Source organism: Anomaloglossus baeobatrachus, chromosome 8 (genome assembly GCF_048569485.1).
Source record: "Anomaloglossus baeobatrachus isolate aAnoBae1 chromosome 8, aAnoBae1.hap1, whole genome shotgun sequence".
Lineage (NCBI taxonomy): Eukaryota > Metazoa > Chordata > Amphibia > Anura > Aromobatidae > Anomaloglossus > Anomaloglossus baeobatrachus.
In genome coordinates this window covers 5,361,997-5,383,659 of record NC_134360.1, presented here as the reverse complement: position 1 = coordinate 5,383,659, position 21,663 = coordinate 5,361,997, and the positions used below count along the sequence as shown (strand labels likewise).

At 50.5% G+C, this 21,663-nt stretch overlaps 1 protein-coding gene across 1 annotated transcript in view; it reads left to right on the top strand.

Annotated features, from left to right (window-relative positions):
• ATG7 (autophagy related 7) overlaps positions 1-21,663 on the top strand; it is a 228,439-nt gene that overhangs the window by 94,896 nt on the left and 111,880 nt on the right. The window contains exon 17 of the mRNA XM_075321265.1: positions 2,026-2,106. Coding sequence (XP_075177380.1) covers positions 2,026-2,106 — 81 coding nt within the window. The remainder of the gene's footprint in view (positions 1-2,025; positions 2,107-21,663) is intronic.

Sequence of the window (21,663 nt, the reverse complement as noted above, 5' to 3'; positions counted from 1 at the left end):
TTACAGCACCTTGCAAAAGTATTCACCCCCATGGATTTTTTTTCCCCCATTTTATTATATTACAACTTGTGTTTATATATTTTTGTAACCACCATGAAGACCAAGGAGGTCTCCAAACACCACCATGAAGACCAAGGAGGTCTCCAAACACCACCATGAAGACCAAGGAGGTCTCCAAACACCACCATGAAGACCAAGGAGGTCTCCAAACACCACCATGAAGACCAAGGAGGTCTCCAAACACCACCATGAAGACCAAGGAGGTCTCCAAACACCACCATGAAGACCAAGGAGGTCTCCACACACCACCATGAAGACCAAGGAGGTCTCCACACACCACCATGAAGACCAAGGAGGTCTCCACACACCACCATGAAGACCAAGGAGGTCTCCACACACCACCAGGAAGACCAAGGAGGTCTCCACACACCACCAGGAAGACCAAGGAGGTCTCCACACACCACCATGAAGACCAAGGAGGTCTCCACACACCACCATGAAGACCAAGGAGGTCTCCAAACACCACCATGAAGACCAAGGAGGTCTCCACACACCACCATGAAGACCAAGGAGGTCTCCACACACCACCATGAAGACCAAGGAGGTCTCCACACACCACCATGAAGACCAAGGAGGTCTCCAAACACCACCATGAAGACCAAGGAGGTCTCCAAACACCACCATGAAGACCAAGGAGGTCTCCAAACACCACCATGAAGACCAAGGAGGTCTCCAAACACCACCATGAAGACCAAGGAGGTCTCCAAACACCACCATGAAGACCAAGGAGGTCTCCAAACACCACCATGAAGACCAAGGAGGTCTCCAAACACCACCATGAAGACCAAGGAGGTCTCCAAACACCACCATGAAGACCAAGGAGGTCTCCAAACACCACCATGAAGACCAAGGAGGTCTCCAAACACCACCATGAAGACCAAGGAGGTCTCCAAACACCACCATGAAGACCAAGGAGGTCTCCAAACACCACCATGAAGACCAAGGAGGTCTCCACACACCACCATGAAGACCAAGGAGGTCTCCACACACCACCATGAAGACCAAGGAGGTCTCCACACACCACCATGAAGACCAAGGAGGTCTCCACACACCACCAGGAAGACCAAGGAGGTCTCCACACACCACCAGGAAGACCAAGGAGGTTTCTAAACAATAATTACTTTGGAAGGCTCTGTAGCTTTTCTTACAAAATACAACGTATCTTTCAGGCCGGTTTCACATATCCGGCTTCTCGCTGGTTTGACGGATGCGGTGCACGCCAGTACAGTATGATACAGTACAGCGGCAGCGCCTCAACTTCCAGGTCACATTTTCCGGTCACATGACATCATGTGACCGGCACTTGTTGCGCTGCCAGTGTATTGTATACACTGTACTGGCGTGCGCCGCATCCGTCAAACCGGCGAAAAGCCAGATATGTGAAACTGGACGTAGCAGGGTTTTATGTAATCTGAGAGCAGCATGAAGTAGAGACAGAAATCCTGATTTGTTTTGTTGTTCCAATAAAATCAGTGTTTTATCAGCAGGAGATTATCACTACAGGACTATGTCTTGTGCCTCCTGGTCCAACCACCCAGTCCCCCACTGATTAGCAGATTTTAGTCAATATACAAGTTAAACCTAAAGCTGCCATCAGTGGTGTGGGTGGGGTTAAACACGGAAATCTGCCAGTCAGTGGTGTGTACAGGGGTATACACAGCTCAGCATTCAGAGCACTGCTGCATCTACAGCAGAGAAAAATGATCTCAACTGCTGCACACAGTAAACTAAGTGACACATCGCTGGAGTCAGGGTCTCTGTCTCTACATTATGCTGCTCTCAGATGGGGGAGCAAAAACCTGTAAAAGCAACTGGAGACCTGGGTATAGTTATTAAACCTGTTTGGGTTTTCTGCAGCGTGCATTCTGTGTGCTGTGCACAAGGCGGCGCTGTGCTGTCATGTATATGTGTGGCTGTACAGGCAGAATCCCCCCATTATTCATTGTTCTGTTTCTTCTCCCCCAGATTCGAGGCTTCTTATCTCGCTTTGACAATGTGTTGCCGGTCAGCCTGGCATTCGACAAATGCACGGCCTGCTCCGTGAAGGTAATGGCCGCCATCGTGACCCCACACACAGAGGGTATCAAATACAAATGAATGTCCTTGTAAGTTACAATTACATTATTATATAATATTATATCTATATATTATATTATATAATAATTGTAAGATATATAGTTATTGTATTATTAATAGACATTTTTTTCTGATGTTGTAAAGTCCATCACTTTTTAACCTCTTCCGGAGCGGGTGGTTTTCAGTTTTTTTGGGGTGTTTTTTTTGCATTTTTGTTTTTTCTTCCCCTTCTTCCAGGAGCCATAGTTTTTCTTATTCTTCCATCCACATCGCTGTACACGGGCTTGTATTTTGCTGGAGGACTCGTACTCGTACTTTTGAATGAAACCATTCATTTTATCATGTAACGTACTCGAATGTGTTAAAAAAAAAAAAATTAAAGTGTGGCAAAATAGAGGGAAAAAAAGTGCAATTATGCCATTGTTTTGGGGTTTTATTTATTATCTTATACGGTAATCTGATCTCTGAGCCCGCAGTCAGGGAGCCAGCATATGCCATGTTTGTAAAGGGTTAATTATTACATCCACTTAGCCATTGGAGGACCTGATTTTTGTGCGGTGTAGGCCTCTTTAAAGGGCCGGTGTTTACTGATAAATTGGTGACTGTCAATGTCACTGGAGAGCAGAGCTGGCCATGGTCTGTTGTCTATGGGGCCCGGACGGTGATAGTCGGGAGAGGTAAGGATCCTGTATGATCCCTTTTAGATGTGTCTGGCAGAGGCTTTCCTATAGATAACATAGAAGCTCTCAGCTGAGACAGTGACCCGTGTGTGGGGAACTCGGGGACAACAGCTTCCGGCCACAACTTCAGCCGAACCATTGCTTGATCTCCAGGCGTCTGAGATGTGTGCAGGACCTCAGGCATCTGGAAATGCTCTTAAAGGGTCAATATTTACTCTTAGAATTGCTATTTCCACTAGAGATAAAGTATCTGCTGTAGAAAACAAGAAAGTGCATGAAGAGGAACTCTGTGCAGGATAGAAGCTGTGCTGTGTCCACTGGCAGACAGAAGCAGCCGATCCCCACTGAGTGATGAGTAGCGGATCGTGTGGTCATGTAGGATCCATAGGTCACGGGATCATGCGCCACCCGCCACCCTGATGGGGAATCAAGAACATTTCTTCATGTTCAATTTTACACTGTAACTGGGCGCTGATATGAGCCCCGATTACAGGAAGCGTACCCCCTGTCTGTGCCGCACATCATTGGCAGAGCCCATCTGGCCCTGGAGACCCCCGGCAGCTGTGAATTGCTCATGGATCATGTCACTGCTGCTTTCAATAAGGGGCAGAAACACCGTTCCTTGTTGCGTAATGTTTGGGCGGTCGTTCTGTGCAGGAGGAAAGTTGTATCATACGATGTAGGGTGATTGCAGCTCCGCAGACGTGCCCGGGAATGATTCTTACGGCCTGAAGAAGAGCGGCTCCTAGGAAGACTTCTCCCTGCACATGTTTCCTTTTGTAGCCAGATGTGTCTTTTATCTCCGGTCTCGGCTCCTGCCAGATTCCCCACCGGCCGCTCGGGCTTCTCCGCTGGTTGCAGCTTTGTGAACATGTGGAGGAAATTGGACTGTGAGTGCAGACGGGGATTTCTGCAAGAAGTGGGATAAGGACTTTGATGTTTGCTCGCGTTGTATCTTTGTGTTTAATGATTTTGTGTAAATCCCATTTTTAACGCTTCATATGTGTAAGGAGCGCTCTGTAATATAGCGCTGTAATGATACCCGGTGCTATCGCAGAGGACGGCCCCTCTAAGGCCCTGTGCGCACTGGAAAACGTAATTTTCTTAACAAAATTCCGCAGGGTCTGAAAGATTACCGCACCCGCGGTAAAACACCGCGGCAAACCGCACCCGAAAACCGCATGCGGTTTGCCGCGGTTTTACCGCGGTATTGCCGCGTGCGGGTTGGTACATGTGTTTTATTGCATTCAATGCAATAAAACACATTGAAGAAGAAAAAAAAAAATCATTTCCTTCTGAGATAGATAGTAAGTAGATGGACGGACGGATGGATGGATCGCTGCATTTCTCCCGAGCGGTAGTGAGTTCACATTACCGGCCGTGGGAAATGCCCTGTGGTTACCTCTGCTGTCTCATTGCGAGGCTGCATTCAGCAGTGTCAGTCGCAGCTGGATGCAAGCATCGCAGGACATGGATTACGCCGGAGCGGTGTGTTTCGGGGGGATAAATAAAAGGGTGAACGAGGAGGCTTATTTGTGTTTTATTTAAGATAAAGGATTTTTAGGTGTGTGTTTTTTCACTTTACTTACGGGTTGATCATGTCAGCTGTCACATAGACGCTGCCATGATCAAGCCTGGACTTAGTGGCAGCGATCCACCGCCATTAACTCCTTATTACCCTGTCTGCCACCGCATCACGGCAACAGGAAGAGCTGGGGACACTCGGGTACTGCTGCATAATGGATGCGACAGTCCCGGGGCAGCTGCGTCTGATATTCTCAGCTGCGGGAGGGAGGGCATTAACCCTGCCCCTCGCCCTCCCCAGCCTGAGAATACCGGGCCGCCAATGTGTGCTTACCTCGGCTGGACGGTAAAAATACAGCGGAGCCCACATCCTTTTTTTTCTATATTTCCGTTTGCTTTCTATGTGTATTCTGTATGTCTGTGTGTGAGTGCGATGTGTGTATTCTATGTCTGTGATGTGTGTGTGTTTTCTCTGCTCCGCTTCCTCTTCTTGTCATAATGACATCACTTCCCTGCAAATTGCAGACAGGCGATGTACATTACCGCAGGTAAACCGCGAAATACCGCAGGGAATAACGCAGGAAAACGCAATGAACCGCACAGAATTTGCTGCCTGTGTTATTCCCTGCGGATTACATGGCAGTCAATGGAGTGAAATCCCGCAGCGACGTGCGGAAAAGAAGTGACATGCAATTGTTTTTGCTGCGGGATTTCCGCAACACTACATGCAGCTGTCAAATTCCGCCTAGTGCACACAGGATTTTTCTTTGTCGCTCCATTGGGAGACCCAGACAATTGGGTGTATAGCTTCTGCCTCCGGAGGCCACACAAAGTATTACACTTAAAAGTGTAAAGCCCCTCCCCTTCTGCCTATACACCCCCCCGTGCATCACGGGCTCCTCAGTTTTTATGCTTTGTGCGAAGGAGGCACACATCCACGCATAGCTCCACATCTTAGTCAGCAGCAGCTGCTGACTATGTCGGATGGAAGAAAAGAGGGCCCATAACAGGGCCCCCAGCATGCTCCCTTCTCACCCCACTCTGGTCGGCGGTGTTGTTAAGGTTGAGGTACCCATTGCGGGTACATAGGCAGGAGCCACATGCTGTTTTCCTTCCCCATCCCTTAGGGCTCTGGGTGAAGTGGGATCCTAATCGGTCTCCAGGCACTGGGACCGTGCTCCCTCCGCAGCCCCTGGGGAATTTGCTGGACAGGAGCCGGGTATCGTCAGGGACAAGGCCCTGCTACTGTGAGGTACTCTGTGTCCCCTTGGGGACCGCGCATGGAGCGCTTGTGCCAATACACACTGCAGCGCTGCTGGGTGTGTTAGTGCGCCGGGGACTACCGCGCCGACCGCGCTTATTTGCCGGCCGCGCTTATAACTTTAGTCCCCGGCTTTTGCGGCCTAGTATCGCAAATTCCCGCCCCCAGGCCTGCCAGTCAGGGGAAGGGCGGGACGCTGCACAGGACGTCAGCGCTGAGGGCTGGAGCATACTTTGTATCCTCCTCCCCCCTCACTGAGCACCGTGGGGCACCAGATTCCCGCACTTTCTAGGGCACGCCCACGGCCCCCTCCTCCCCACAGAACGCCGGCAGCCATTCCTGTCAGCACTTCTGACGCTGGAGAGGAGAGACAACACGGCTCTGGGAGGCCCAGGCAGGGAATCTGGTGATCACACAACCGCTTTGGGCGGGTGGTAAGCAGCACCTGAGGTGCTGGCCCCACTGAGTGCCGAAGTGTACATATATATATATGCTTATATGCTATACATTTACACTGGACGGTCGCACTGTTGATTTTTGACTATATACCCTCCTGGATTGTACTCAGAGGAGACAACAGCATGTCGTCCGCAAAAAGCAAGGGTGCCAAAGCACAGGCTTACTTTGCAACCTGTACCTCATGTGCGGCTATACTACCGGCAGGTTCCACCGACCCTCATTGTGTGCAATGCTCGGCCCCTGTGGCACTTACTCAGCCGGAGCCTCTGCTACAGGTGGCCCAGGTGGAACCACCTGCTACCACTGTCCAGGTGACAGGGACGGAGTTTGCAGTATTTGCTGACAAACTTTCTGAGAGTATGGATAAATGGTCTGCTAAGATACTAGAAGCCTTGCAGTACAGACCGGTGATTCAGGTCCCGGGCACTGTTGAATCATTGACCCCATGCCCCCCTCATTTGGAGCAGCAAAGTGCTCCTGGGGTGACTCATAGGTCCCAGGGTGAGGTCTCTGACACGGACCGCAGTCCCAGGCCGCCTAAGCGGGCTCGCTGGGAAATTCCCTCGACTTCATCACACTGTTCAGGGTCTCAGCAGGAGGACTCTCTGGATGATGAAGCGGAGGTAGCTGATCAGGATTCTGATCCTGAAGCCGCTCTCAACCTAGATACACCTGAAGGTGACGCCATAGTGAATGACCTTATAGCGACCATCAATCAAATGTTGGATATTTCTCCCCCAGCTCCTCCAATTGAGGAGTCAGCTTCTCAACAGGAGAAATTCCGTTTCAGGTCTCCCAAGCGTACATAGAGTACGTTTCTGGACCACTCTGACTTCAGAGAGGCAGTCCAGAAACACCGAGCTTGTCCCGATAAGCGTTTTTCCAAGCGCCTTAAGGATACACGTTATCCCTTCCCCCCTGACGTTGTCAAGGGCTGGGCTCAGTGTCCCAAGGTGGATCCTCCAGTCTCCAGACTGGCGGCTAGATCCATAGTTGCAGTGGAAGATGGGGCTTCACTCAAAGATGCCACTGACAGACAGATGGAGCTCTGGTTGAAATCCATCTATGAAGCTATCGGCGCGTCTTTTGCTCCAGCATTCGCAGCCGTATGGGCACTCCAAGCTATCTCAGCTTGTCACGCGCAGATTAATGCAGTCACACGTACGTCTGCTCCGCAAGTGGTGTCCTTAACCTCTCAGGCGTCGGCGTTTGCGTCCTACGCCATTAATGCTGTCCTGGACTCTGCGAGCCGTACGGCGGTAGCATCCGCCAATTCGGTGGCAGTCCGCAGGGCCATGTGGCTACGTGAATGGAAGGCAGACTCTGCTTCCAAAAAGTTCTTAACCGGTTTGCCATTTTCTGGCGACCGCCTGTTTGGTGAGCAATTTGGATGAAATCATTAAACAATCCAAGGGAAAGGACTCATCCTTACCCCAGTCCAAACCAAACAGACCTCAACAACGGAAGGTACAATCGAGGTTTTGGTCCTTTCGGTCCGCGGGCAGGTCCCAATTCTCCTCGTCCAAAAGGCCTCAGAAGGATCAGAGGAACTCCGATTCATGGCGGTCTAAGTCACGTCCTAAAAAGACCGCCGGAGGAACCGCTCCCAAAGCGGCCTCCTCATGACTTTCGGCTTCCTCACACCGCATCCTCGGTCGGTGGCAGGCTCTCCCGCTTTTGCGACGCCTGGCTGCCACAGGTAAAAGACCGTTGGGTGAGAGACATTCTGTCTCACGGTTACAGGATAGAGTTCAGCTCTCGTCCTCCGACTCGATTCTTCAGAACATCTCCGCCCCCCGAGCGAGCCGATGCTCTTCTTCAGGCGGGGTGCACTCTGAAGGCAGAAGGAGTGGTGATCCCTGTTCCTTTTCAGCAACAGGGTCACGGTTTTTACTCCAACTTGTTCGTGGTGCCGAAAAAGGACGGATCCTTCCGTCCTGTTCTGGACCTAAAACTGCTCAACAAACACGTAACAACCAGGCGGTTCCGGATGGAATCGCTCCGCTCCGTCATCGCCTCAATGTCCCAAGGAGATTTCCTAGCATCAATCGACATCAAAGATGCTTATCTCAACGTACCGATTGCACCAGAGCATCAGCGCTTCCTGCGTTTCGCCATAGGGGACGAACACCTTCAGTTCGTGGCACTGCCTTTCGGCCTGGCGACAGCCCCACGGGTCTTCACCAAGGTCATGGCAACAGTGGTAGCAGTCTTGCACTCTCAGGGACACTCGGTGATCCCTTACTTAGACGATCTGCTTGTCAAGGCACCCTCTCAAGTGGCATGCCAACACAGCCTGAACATTGCTCTGGAGACTCTCCAGAGTTTCGGGTGGATCATCAATTTTCCAAAGTCAAATCTGACACCGGCCCAATCACTGACATATCTTGGCATGGAGTTTCATACCCTCTCGGCGATAGTGAAGCTTCTGCTGATCAAGCAGCGGTCACTACAGAAACGGGTACAATCTCTCCTTCAAGGTCAGTCACACCCCTTGAGGCGCCTCATGCACTTCCTAGGGAAGATGGTAGCAGCAATGGAGGCAGTTCCTTTTGCGCAGTTTCATCTGCGTCCACTTCAATGGGACATTCTCCGCAAATGGGACAGGAAGTCGACGTCCCTCGACAGGAACGTCTCCCTTTCTCAGGCAGCCAAAACTTCCCTTCGGTGGTGGCTTCTTCCCACTTCATTGTCGAAGGGGAAATCCTTCCTACCCCCATCCTGGGCGGTGGTCACGACGGACGCGAGTCTGTCAGGGTGGGGAGCGGTCTTTCTCCACCACAGGGCTCAGGGTACTTGGACTCAGCCAGAGTCCTCCCTTCAGATCAATGTTCTGGAGATAAGGGCAGTGTATCTTGCCCTAAAGGCGTTCCAGCCGTGGCTGGAAGGCAAGCAGATCCGAATTCAGTCGGACAACTCCACAGCGGTGGCATACATCAACCACCAAGGCGGAACACGCAGTCGGCAAGCCTTCCAGGAAGTCCGGCGGATTCTGCTATGGGTGGAAGCCACAGCCTCCACCATATCCGCAGTTCACATCCCGGGCGTAGAAAACTGGGAAGCAGACTTTCTCAGTCGCCAGGGCATGGACGCAGGGGAATGGTCCCTTCACCCGGACGTGTTTCAGGAGATCTGTTGCCGCTGGGGGATGCCGGTCGTCGACCTAATGACGTCCCGGCACAACAACAAGGTACCGACGTTCATGGCACGGTCTCAAGATCCCAGAGCTATGGCGGCAGACGCCTTAGTTCAGGATTGGTTGCAGTTTCAACTCCCTTATGTGTTTCCTCCTCTGGCACTGTTGCCCAGAGTGTTACGCAAGATCAGGTCCGACTGCCGCCGCGCCATCCTCGTCGCTCCAGACTGGCCGAGGAGGTCGTGGTACCCGGATCTGTGGCATCTCACGGTGGGCCAACCGTGGGCACTACCAGACCGACCAGACTTGCTGTCTCAAGGGCCGTTTTTCCATCTGAATTCTGCGGCCCTCAACCTGACTGTGTGGCCATTGAGTCCTGGATCCTAGCGTCTTCAGGGTTTTCTCAAGAGGTCATTGCCACTATGAGACAGGCTAGGAAACCAACGTCCGCCAAGATCTACCACAGGACGTGGAGGATATTCTTATCTTGGTGCTCTGATCAGGGGTTTTCTCCCTGGCCATTTGCCTTGCCCACTTTCTTTCTTTCCTTCAATCCGGATTGGAAAAAGGTTTGTCGCTCGGCTCCCTTAAGGGACAAGTCTCAGCGCTCTCTGTGTTTTTTCAGAAGCGCCTAGCCAGACTTTCACAGGTACGCACGTTCCTGCAGGGGGTTTGTCACATAGTCCCTCCTTACAAGCGGCCGTTAGAACCCTGGGATCTGAACAGGGTGCTGATGGCTCTTCAGAAACCACCTTTCGAGCCAATGAAGGATATTTCTCTCTCACGCCTTTCGCAGAAAGTGGTCTTCCTAGTAGCAGTCACATCACTTCGGAGAGTGTCTGAGCTAGCAGCGCTGTCATGCAAAGCCCCTTTCCTGGTGTTTCACCAGGACAAGGTGGTTCTGCGTCCGGTTCCGGAATTTCTCCCTAAGGTGGTATCCCCCTTTCATCTCAATCAGGATATCTCCTTACCCTCTTTTTGTCCTCATCCAGTTCACCAATGTGAAAGGGATTTGCACTTGTTAGATCTGGTGAGAGCACTCAGACTCTACATTTCTCGTACAGCGCCCCTGCGCCGCTCGGATGCACTCTTTGTCCTTGTCGCTGGCCAGCGTAAAGGGTCACAGGCTTCCAAATCAACCCTGGCTCGGTGGATCAAGGAACCAATTCTCGAAGCTTACCGATCTTCTGGGCTTCCGGTTCCCTCAGGGCTGAAGGCCCATTCTACCAGAGCCGTGGGTGCGTCCTGGGCTTTGCGGCACCAGGCTACGGCTCAGCAGGTGTGTCAGGCAGCTACCTGGTCGAGCCTGCACACTTTCATGAAACACTATCAGGTGCATACCTATGCTTCGGCAGATGCCAGCCTAGGTAGGCGAGTCCTTCAGGCGGCGGTTGCCCACCTGTAGGAAGGGGCCGTTTTACGGCTCTATTACGAGGTTTTATTTTACCCACCCAGGGACTGCTTTTGGACGTCCCAATTGTCTGGGTCTCCCAATGGAGCGACAAAGAAGAAGGGAATTTTGTTTACTTACCGTAAATTCCTTTTCTTCTAGCTCCAATTGGGAGACCCAGCACCCGCCCCTGTTCCCTTCGGGCTGTTGTTCTTTGTGTACACATGTTGTTCATGTTGAATGGTTTCAGTTCTCCGAAATTTCTTCGGATTGAATTTACTTTAAACCAATTTATAAGTTTTCCTCCTTCTTGCTTTTGCACCAAAACTGAGGAGCCCGTGATGCACGGGGGGGTGTATAGGCAGAAGGGGAGGGGCTTTACACTTTTAAGTGTAATACTTTGTGTGGCCTCCGGAGGCAGAAGCTATACACCCAATTGTCTGGGTCTCCCAATTGGAGCTAGAAGAAAAGGAATTTACGGTAAGTAAACAAAATTCCCTTCTTTTCCCATAGGTTTTGCTGGTGATTCACTGCAGAGATGTTATGAACATTTTTTGCAGCGAAACATGCAGCAAATCTGCGGGAAAGCGGCATGTGCGCACAGGGCTTAAATGTCATTGTCAGTGTAATCAATTCCTAGAATAAAAGGATGTAATGAATAACGTCTCTTATTGTGGGGAGTGCCAGCCTGACCTAAGGAGACTTAGGAGCCATGCAATGCAAATTCTCTCTCCAGAAAGGAACCGGTCCATATAGAGATATGGCACTTTGCATCAACTGCAACTCTTCTCTGCTTTTCTTAAGATGGATAAATACATTGTAAAAATCCCTGAGCCCCCGACTCTGCTGCTTTTTCCGTTTTGTGCTGCGTCGCTCCATTGCAGCGATATTCATACTTGTTGATGTTGGAGCTCAGTATGTGAAATCTCTGCTTCCTGTCCAACCGGGCGTTTCTTCAGAGTCTTCTCTGGGGTCTTACACCCCAACCCCACTCCCTTCCAGACGCTGTCAATCAGATCTCGTCAGCTGATGTAGCCGTCTATGATGCCGCTGGGCGGTGTTTGGCAGCATCTGGGATGTCAGTCGTCATACCTATGTGATGAGAGCTGTGTAATCATCATCAGTTACTGTGATAGGAGTTTCTGCAATTCCTGCCCGGACCCTGCGTGGTACAGACTGTGCAGTTTCATCAAACAGCGGCTATAAATTCAGTGCAGTGCTGGAGTAATGATTGTCTTTAGTAGCAGATTTAGCAATCTGTTCCAAATATTGACAATCTTTTTGATTGGTTAAATTCACAATGATTGACAGAGGTTCAGTATTTATAGAAGAATTATATTAAGAATAACTAGAGCCTTCTATGTGCAGATTACTCAGGTCCTCGTCTCTTCTCCACATATTTCTGGTGATTTTCTGGACATGGATAAAGCAGGACTCAGTTCACACTTGTTAGTAAATCTGCTCTTTTTTTCCCGCTCTTGCTCCTTTGTAGACCACGGTTTGCTTTTTACCCCCCGGAGCCGGCGCTCGTTGGCTGGATGAGATATTCGGTGCCGTCTACGGCCTAGAAATGTGTGGCACGTGGCTGCTGGCGTCCATGTATTGACCTACTTATGCCAGCATTGCCTGTTGATGGGTCTCTGTAATGAAAGCCCACTGCCCAATGTTACATCTCGGTTGTTAGTTTTTTTGGGCTGCTCCCAATCATGGTGTCACTAATGATTAATGGCACAGAAAGTTTTCAGGATTAGGGAATTACTGGAGTATCCCTTTAAGTACATGGCATTAAGCCGTAAGTATTTGGAAAGACTGCGCTCTCTGCCGAGCGAGCCCAGTGTTGTCAGAATGACGGCCATAATCCATCACAAATATCACATTTCCTTGTTTGCTAAAAGGCTTTCGCTGTGCTCGTTTTGCTGGTAAATACGACCTGTTCATCTGTGTTTGTGCAGTAGTGAAATAATAAAACTCTGAGTCTGTGTGAATCTGCCTCCGGTGCTCATTGGGCCGAAACTGCCTCCGGTACTTTTATGGCCGGAACTACCTCCATTGCTTTTATGGCCGGAACTGCCTCCGGTGCGTTTATCGCCAGATCTGCTGCCGGTGCTCCTTGGGCCGGATCTGCCGCCGGATCTGCCGCCGGTGCTCCTTGGGCCGGCTATTGCAGCACATGCCTGCCATATAGTTTATTAACATTTTTGTGCTCCATATGAAAAGTCCTGACTGTGGGAAAACTGGTGTAATTGGTTATTAATTTCTAGGAATTTTCCATAATATATTGGATTATTAGGGTGCCAATGTGCACGAGTTCACGTTTTGGGCCGTCAACGATCTCTCCCTCCTTCCCCATACACTGAGCTTTCACCTTGGCGGTGGATTACTCTGGGGAGATCCATAGGATCAGGATTGTACTTTTAACTCACAGATTCCTCCATCCTCCGAGTCCTCTTTAGGGTCCTCCATAAAAATCACATAGTTGTCCTGTGCTGCGAAATCTGCAAGTTTTTGTTAACCTAATTTGTATGAGAAATTCCTAAATCTGACCAAAATCAGTAGAAGGCCCTGAATACACAAATCCTTCAAAATATCAGGAGTACATGGGCCGAATAATACAAGTAAATCTTATTAAATAACACACAGTGAAAGCAAATAAAGGAGCCTGTAAAGACAAAGGACTATCCTACAAGATGAGCAAAATCTTACACTGCCATGTGACCAAACTGGCGAGAATCACAAGAAGACTGGCTATCACTGGCGAGAACCACAAGAAGACTGGCTATCACTGGCGAGAACCACAAGAAGACTGGCTATCACTGGCGAGAATCACAAGAAGGCTATCACTGGCGAGAATCACAAGAAGACTGGCTATCACTGGCGAGAACCATAAGAAGACAGGCCATCACTGGCGAGAACCACAAGAAGAAAGGCTATCACTGGCGGGAATCACAAGAAGAAAGGCTATCACTGGCGAGAACCACAAGAAGACAGGCTATCACTGGTGAGAATCACAAGAAGGCTATCACTGGTGAGAATCACAAGAAGGCTATCACTGGCGGGAATCACAAGAAGACAGGCTATCACTGGCGGGAATCACAAGAAGGCTATCACTGGCGGGAATCACAAGAAGGCTATCACTGGCGGGAATCACAAGAAGGCTATCACTGGCGGGAATCACAAGAAGGCTATCACTGGCGGGAATCACAAGAAGACAGGCTAACCCTGGCGAGAACCACAAGAAGACAGGCTATCACTGGCGAGAATCACAAGAAGGCTATCACTGGCGGGAATCACAAGAAGACAGGCTATCACTGGCGGGAATCACAAGAAGACAGGCTATCACTGGCGGGAATCACAAGAAGACAGGCTAACCCTGGCGAGAACCACAAGAAGACAGGCTATCACTGGCGAGAATCACAAGAAGACAGGCTATCACTGGCGAGAATCACAAGAAGACAGGCTCACTGGCGGGAATCACAAGAAGACAGGCTATCACTGGCGGGAATCACAAGAAGGCTATCACTGGCGGGAATCACAAGAAGACAGGCTAACCCTGGCGAGAACCACAAGAAGACAGGCTATCACTGGCGAGAATCACAAGAAGGCTATCACTGGCGGGAATCACAAGAAGACAGGCTATCACTGGCGGGAATCACAAGAAGACAGGCTATCACTGGCGAGAATCACAAGAAGACAGGCTATCACTGGCGAGAATCACAAGAAGACAGGCTATCACTGGCGGGAATCACAAGAAGACAGGCTATCACTGGCGAGAATCACAAGAAGACAGGCTCACTGGCGGGAATCACAAGAAGACAGGCTATCACTGGCGAGAATCACAAGAAGACAGGCTATCACTGGCGGGAATCACAAGAAGGCTATCACTGGCGAGAACCACAAGAAGACAGGCTATCACTGGCGAGAATCACAAGAAGACAGGCTATCACTGGCGGGAATCACAAGAAGGCTATCACTGGCGAGAATCACAAGAAGACTGGCTATCACTGGCGAGAATCACAAGAAGGCTATCACTGGCGAGAATCACAAGAAGACTGGCTATCACTGGCGAGAACCACAAGAAGACAGGCCATCACTGGCGAGAACCACAAGAAGAAAGGCTATCACTGGCGGGAATCACAAGAAGAAAGGCTATCACTGGCGAGAACCACAAGAAGACAGGCTATCACTGGTGAGAATCACAAGAAGGCTATCACTGGCGGGAATCACAAGAAGGCTATCACTGGCGAGAATCACAAGAAGGCTATCACTGGCGGGAATCACAAGAAGACAGGCTAACCCTGGCGAGAACCACAAGAAGACAGGCTATCACTGGCGAGAATCACAAGAAGGCTATCACTGGCGGGAATCACAAGAAGGCAGGCTATCACTGGCGGGAATCACAAGAAGACAGGCTATCACTGGCGGGAATCACAAGAAGACAGGCTATCACTGGCGGGAATCACAAGAAGACAGGCTATCACTGGCGGGAATCACAAGAAGGCTATCACTGGCGAGAATCACAAGAAGACTGGCTATCACTGGCGAGAATCACAAGAAGGCTATCACTGGCGAGAACCACAAGACAGGCCATCACTGGCGGGAATCACAAGAAGAAAGGCTATCACTGGCGGGAATCACAAGAAGAAAGGCTATCACTGGCGAGAACCACAAGAAGACAGGCTATCACTGGCGAGAACCACAAGAAGACAGGCTATCACTGGTGAGAATCACAAGAAGGCTATCACTGGCGGGAATCACAAGAAGACAGGCTATCACTGGCGGGAATCACAAGAAGACAGGCTATCACTGGCGGGAATCACAAGAAGACAGGCTATCACTGGCAAGAATCACAAGAAGACAGGCTATCACTGGCGGGAATCACAAGAAGGCTATCACTGGCGAGAACCACAAGAAGACAGGCTATCACTGGCGAGAATCACAAGAAGACAGGCTATCACTGGCGGGAATCACAAGAAGGCTATCACTGGCGAGAACCACAAGAAGACTGGCTATCACTGGCGAGAATCACAAGAAGGCTATCACTGGCGAGAATCACAAGAAGACTGGCTATCACTGGCGAGAACCACAAGAAGGCTATCACTGGCGGGAATCACAAGAAGACTGGCTATCACTGGCGAGAATCACAAGAAGACAGGCTATCACTGACGGGAATCACAAGAAGACAGGCTATCACTGGCGCGGGAATCACAAGAAGACAGGCTATCACTGGCGAGAACCACAAGACTGGCTATCACTGGCGAGAATCACAAGAAGAAAGGCTAACACAAAGTAACCTGGCGCTTCACAGCACCCATGCTGCAAGGCAAAGCCCCCATGGCTCCAAGCCACACCACCCCACTGACACGAAACCACCACAACAGTGGCCACCACACAGTAGCAGCGCACAGAGGAGCTGCGCACTCTTCTCCCACAGGCTCCTGTATGTGAGCTTTTTGCTTGGATCTGCACTCCCCACAATCGGCACAAGTGATTTTAATCAGCAGGAGACTGCATTAGGGTCAGCTTTTATTGCTCCTAGTTGCACCACAACTGAAGACACTGTACTAAAGGCGGCAAAACCTCACACAGGAGGAAACCAGCGATGGAGCCGTCCATGGCTGGAAGCCTCCTCACATCAGAGGAGACCAGTGATGGAGATGTCCCTAGCCAAAAGCCTAACACCGGAGGAGACCAGCGATTGAGATGTGAGGTTTCCAGCCCATGGATATCAGTGGAGACCAGCGAAGGAGACATCCATGGGCTGGAAGCCTCAAATCAGCGGAGACCAGCAAAGGAGACTTCCATGGGCTGGAAGCCTCACACCGGAGGAGACTAGCGATGGAGACGTCTGTGGTCTGGAAACCTCACACCGGAGGAGACTAGCGATGGAGACTTCTATGGTCTGGAAATCTCACACCGGAGGAGACTAGCGATGGAGACGTCTATGGTCTGGAAGCCTCACACCGGAGGAGACCAGCGATGGAGACGTCCATGACCGGAAGCTTCACACCCGATGAGACAAGTGATGGAGACGTCTATGGGCTGGAAACCTCACACCAGAGGAGACCAGTGATGGTGATGTTCATGGCCTGGAAGCCTCACACCAGAGGAGACCAGTGATGGTGATGTTCATGGCCTGGAAGCCTCACACCAGAGGAGACCAGTGATGGTGATGTTCATGGCCTGGGAGCCTCACACCGGAGGAGACCAGCGATGGAGATGTCTATGGGCTGGAAACCTCACACCAGAGGAGACCAGTGATGGTGATGTTCATGGCCTGGGAGCCTCACACCGGAGGAGACCAGCGATGGAGATGTCTATGGGCTGGAAACCTCACACCAGAGGAGACCAGTGATGGTGATGTTCATGGCCTGGAAGCCTCACACCAGAGGAGACCAGTGATGGAGACGTCTATGGGCTGGAAACCTCACACCAGAGGAGACCAGTGATGGTGATGTTCATGGCCTGGAAGCCTCACACCGGAGGAGACCAGTGATGGAGACGTCTATGGGCTGGAAACCTCACACCGGAGGAGACCAGCGATGGAGACGTCCTTCAGTCATCGCTGCAACGGATTCTCCACAAAGTGTTAAACATGGACATTTTATATATGGGAAAGTTACTGTGTATAATGACTTTTGAGCCTCTGATATAAGGAGACTTTTGTAGATAAATTGCTGCATATTTTTGTTCATCACCCTTAATTAACCCTTAAAGTCTCCACTTCAATTTTATCTGTTTCATTTAAAATAAAACCATAGCGGCCTGCAGAGCTGAAATCACGAAGATTCAGTCACTGGCCAAGGATTTGTGGAACTAACTGTGTTTCCAGACTAGATTCCTAAGCGCAGTATATAAGGGTCTAAAATATTTTAATGGATCAATAAGAATTCTGAACTTTGCCGTCACTGAGCACAATGTAACTTTTGCCGCCTTCTTCTTCTTGTTTTCCTCTTTGTGCTTGTAGAGCGGCCAGTGATGTGTTGTGCTCGGAGGTTTGCAGATGAAGCTCTGCGCTCACAGAGAGGCCATTGTCTGCGCACAGTCGGGCGCATTGTTTATTCAGCGCGGGATATCTTACACCGTGATGACACAAGCAAAGTCTGCGCCATTGTTTCACCAAAGTGTGACTCCAGACCGGAGGATTTACTGCTCGGCCGCAGAGACTTCTCTCTTGGGTTTGTTAGATGGCCGCCTCGCTGCTCAGCGTCCATCTTTCCCTGCTGTAGATCTACAGGTCCGTGTAGAGCAGCCGAGCGGCGGATCTCAGTGACGGGCGATCTGTAACCTGTTTACACCGATGTGTCCAGAGTGCATACCCTGGCATTGTTCTGCGCAGCGCAGGTCCGGTTTACACGCGGTGATGATCTTACCGAGAACCATCATCTTATAATCTACTCAAAATATCCTCTCACCTGACGATCATGCGTGTTGCTCGTTCGTCTTTTGATTTGTAGCCTGTTTACACTGCGCGGTTGCAAATATGTTGATGGGACACCACAATCCTGCAGTGTAAACAGGCCTTTAATAGGGCAATAGGAAACATAGAGATCACTACTGATAACACAACAGGACCTATCAGGGGATATAACCTGGATAATTAACCCAACTGAACATTTTCTGGTGCAGGTCACTTCACAAAATAGCAGACCGCACCCCAGGGGGCATTTTCAATGTGATTTTAATGCGTCAGTAGAAATGCGACGTTTCGCCCTAGAAATGGGCTTTTTCAAGCAGTTCACACAATCAGTCATGGTTTACAGGGAGCCGGCCGGCAGATTTTGGCAGACATCGGCCTCTGTGTATGCCCCACTTCCCATGACATTCAGACCCATCGGTCTAGGTGGGCCGGACAGGGAGCAGCCGCCGGGGGCCTGCCCTGATCTGGAGCGCGTGGTCGCTGCCTCGTTTCACTTTTTTTTTTTTTTTTTTAGGAAATGCGTCTCCGTTTTAGAGTTAAACCTATGAAGCTGAATTAACGCTGCCGATGTCTGATTTCTGCTGCGTTGGGTTCGGCCGTCATCAATCTGTTGTTGGGTTCCCTTTAAATCACTTAATTTTTGGGGGAGGGGGGGTCGGGGGTCAGTGCCAGATTTGGACATGCCGAGTCCGGACCATCAATGTTCTGTAACACCGCCAATCATTAATTATAAGGTAATATCTTTCCTATCCCCCATAAGCGTCCGGCCCCCGCAGGTTTCGGCATTCTGCCCCCGGAGGTTTCGGCCCCCCGCAGGTTTCGGCGTTCCGCCCGGGGCCGTCAGTAATGCACATTTGGACTTCCTGAGATAAGGGATCTGACATCAGTTCTGGTTACACATTCAGAGCCCGGCTACTCCCTCGTGTTCCTTTCTGGAAAGTCTCAGCGTAATGTCCTCTGCCATTTCATGTGGGTGTCCCTGAATATAATCGTCTGATGGATTCAGCCCGTACCACACCCTGGGAGAAGAATAAAGTCGGGGCCGCTGCTGAGCCTCCACCAGACTGCTGAGTCAAGCCGGCCCCACGACACATCCTGGAAGCCTTTCCTATTATTTTATCTGGGGCGGCTCAGCACGCCTCCTCCCCTCCACTTCCTCTCCACCATTTGCTTATCTCGCTCTGAGCTCAGCCAGTTTGTTTCATTTGGGTCTCTGCTGGTTTCCAGTGGCCAGATGGTTATATAATGTGCGTGATGTGGAATATCAAGTAGGATATAGTGAGAATCACATTGGACACATCCGAAATATTAACCCCTATTCTCTACCTGTAAATGCAATTACCAAAAACCACTAAAAACACCCCCCCCCCCATCTGTACAAATCACGTTTGGCCTAAATGTTCCACTTGAACGTTGCAGAGAGACTGACATCTCAGTAAGACGCCCGGCGTGCCACGTTTTGCACAAGACGCGGGGGCTCCAGTCTGAGTTGGGAAAAACTCATTCCCTGGTCTTTTCCGTCAGAAAGCAGAAAAATTCTTTGCAGAAAAGGCGGGAATTACCATAGTGTGCAATAATCAGTATGCTGCACCCCATAAATATGCAAGAATATAACTGCACCCCATAAATATGCAAGAATATAACTGCACCCCATGAATTTATAATAGACTGTGCCCAATGCATATACAATTAACCCCGTCCTGCAAACAGACTTAACTATAACTGCTAGTAAATGGCCGTACCTGGGCGTCCCGTGGCATCTGATGGAGGGTATTACCTGTCTGCAATCTCACGGCTCAGGCAGCATGGATCTAATGAGGAATGTTGAGGCGATGGGTCCGGTAATCCCTCTATATTAATGCCACTGACTGATCCCTCCACTGGAGGCTTTTATCCGGGAGAACAGTCCAGAGTCCGGCGTTTCCAATCCTCTCTGCCAATGATGAGTTGCCCTCTGCTCCTTACTGCTTGGCGGCTCCTCCTGTCAATGGTGAACGCTTCTATCTCAGGGCGCTCAATCAGCCAATGCGACCAACTGTCCCCAATCCATCAGCGCAATCAGCGTCTCTCCTGACCATCGGTCGGCCGGTGCCCCATACACATTACACAATCGGTGCAACCTGTCAATATCAGCGGGTTGGGAAGACCGAAGTCTAATGTGTATGGGGCCAGTAAGCCATGGATTAATGGTCAAAGTTTTTTGTTTTTGGCCCTGCCTTACATACAGCTTGTGTGGCTGACGTCACCCTCTGCATTGTGGCATACACTAAACACAATTTTTAATCCTCAATACATTCCAAAATCTGCTAACTTGGAATACAAAAAATGAGTACACTCTGCTGGCCAAGGACTTCCTCCCCTCGCGGGCTGCCGGCCTCCTCCCCTCGCGGGCTGCCGGCCTCCTCCCCTCGCGGGCTGCCGGCCTCCTCCCCTCGCGGGCTGCCGGCCTCCTCCCCTCGCGGGCTGCCGGCCTCCTCCCCTCGCGGGCTGCCGGCCTCCTCCCCTCGCGGGCTGCCGGCCTCCTCCCCTCGCGGGCTGCCGGCCTCCTCCCCTCGCAGTCATTGCAGTCCTCGCAGCATTGAACCTAGGAATTGCACACTGTCCAACCAGATCCTAACTGTCCCATTTTGCGTCTTTAGGTGGAAGGTTTTTTTTTTTTCTTTCGGTTTCCAGGAGCCATAATATTTTAAAATTTTGTCGGCATAGCCGTATGAGGCTTGTTTTTTGTGAGATAAGCTGTATTTGTTAGTGGCACCATTTGGAAGTCCAGGTAACGTAAAACATTTTTTAACAATTCTTCTTAGTCCTCCACAGACTCTATGATAGTATAGGTAACATACTGCTCTATGGGGACGATGGGCTGACAGATGGAGCACTCTCCCTCTGTCAAACTCATCTATGTTCCACTGTTGCTATTGACAGTGTGGATTTTAAGGAGTTAAACTGCTGGGATCAGCGAGATCACCAGTCCTATCGGAGAGGTACAGCAGTAGTGCCGCTGAGCATTTCTTTGTCCTTTGTTCACCAGGTATGTCTTGGTTGACCGTTTGCCAATACACAATTAGGGAGAAACCGATTATCGGAGCAGGGTGGGCTGAAGCCAGGTGGCGCCTCTGCGTGGACATCCCAGTTCATTTGTCAAATTATTTTTTTCTTAGTGTCACAAGGTTTTAAAGTAAAACCTTCCCCTTGGTTCAGGCAGCATGAATACCCTACTACTACAGCGACCACAGATCCAGTGCGTATAAAGCCAGCCTAACAGCGGGAAGCCTCCTAGGGGGGGATCATGGTTGGCGCTCGGCAGCCTTGTATGGCCGGAATCTCCTGTTTTTCCATTTAAGGTGTTTATATCCCAGTTAGTATATGCACTAATGGGCTGTAGTTGGCTGGAAGCGTCGGTCACAACCAGTCTTCCCGTTAGTATTGAATGAAAGCCTTCTCTCTCCTCCAGCGTTGTCCTCGCGGGCTCGGCTTCCCCCCCTCGCGGGCTCGGCTTCCTTCCTCTGCTCCCTTTCCTGTTGTGCTTGGGAACCTTCCTGTGTTGTGTAAGGACAGGAAGGTCGCCCTTTCTATGGACGTCTGGGCCCTGCCAGACCCTCACTGCTTACACATTCTGTATTGTGTTTTAGTACATGCAGACCATGTCACGTTGACTCTTTT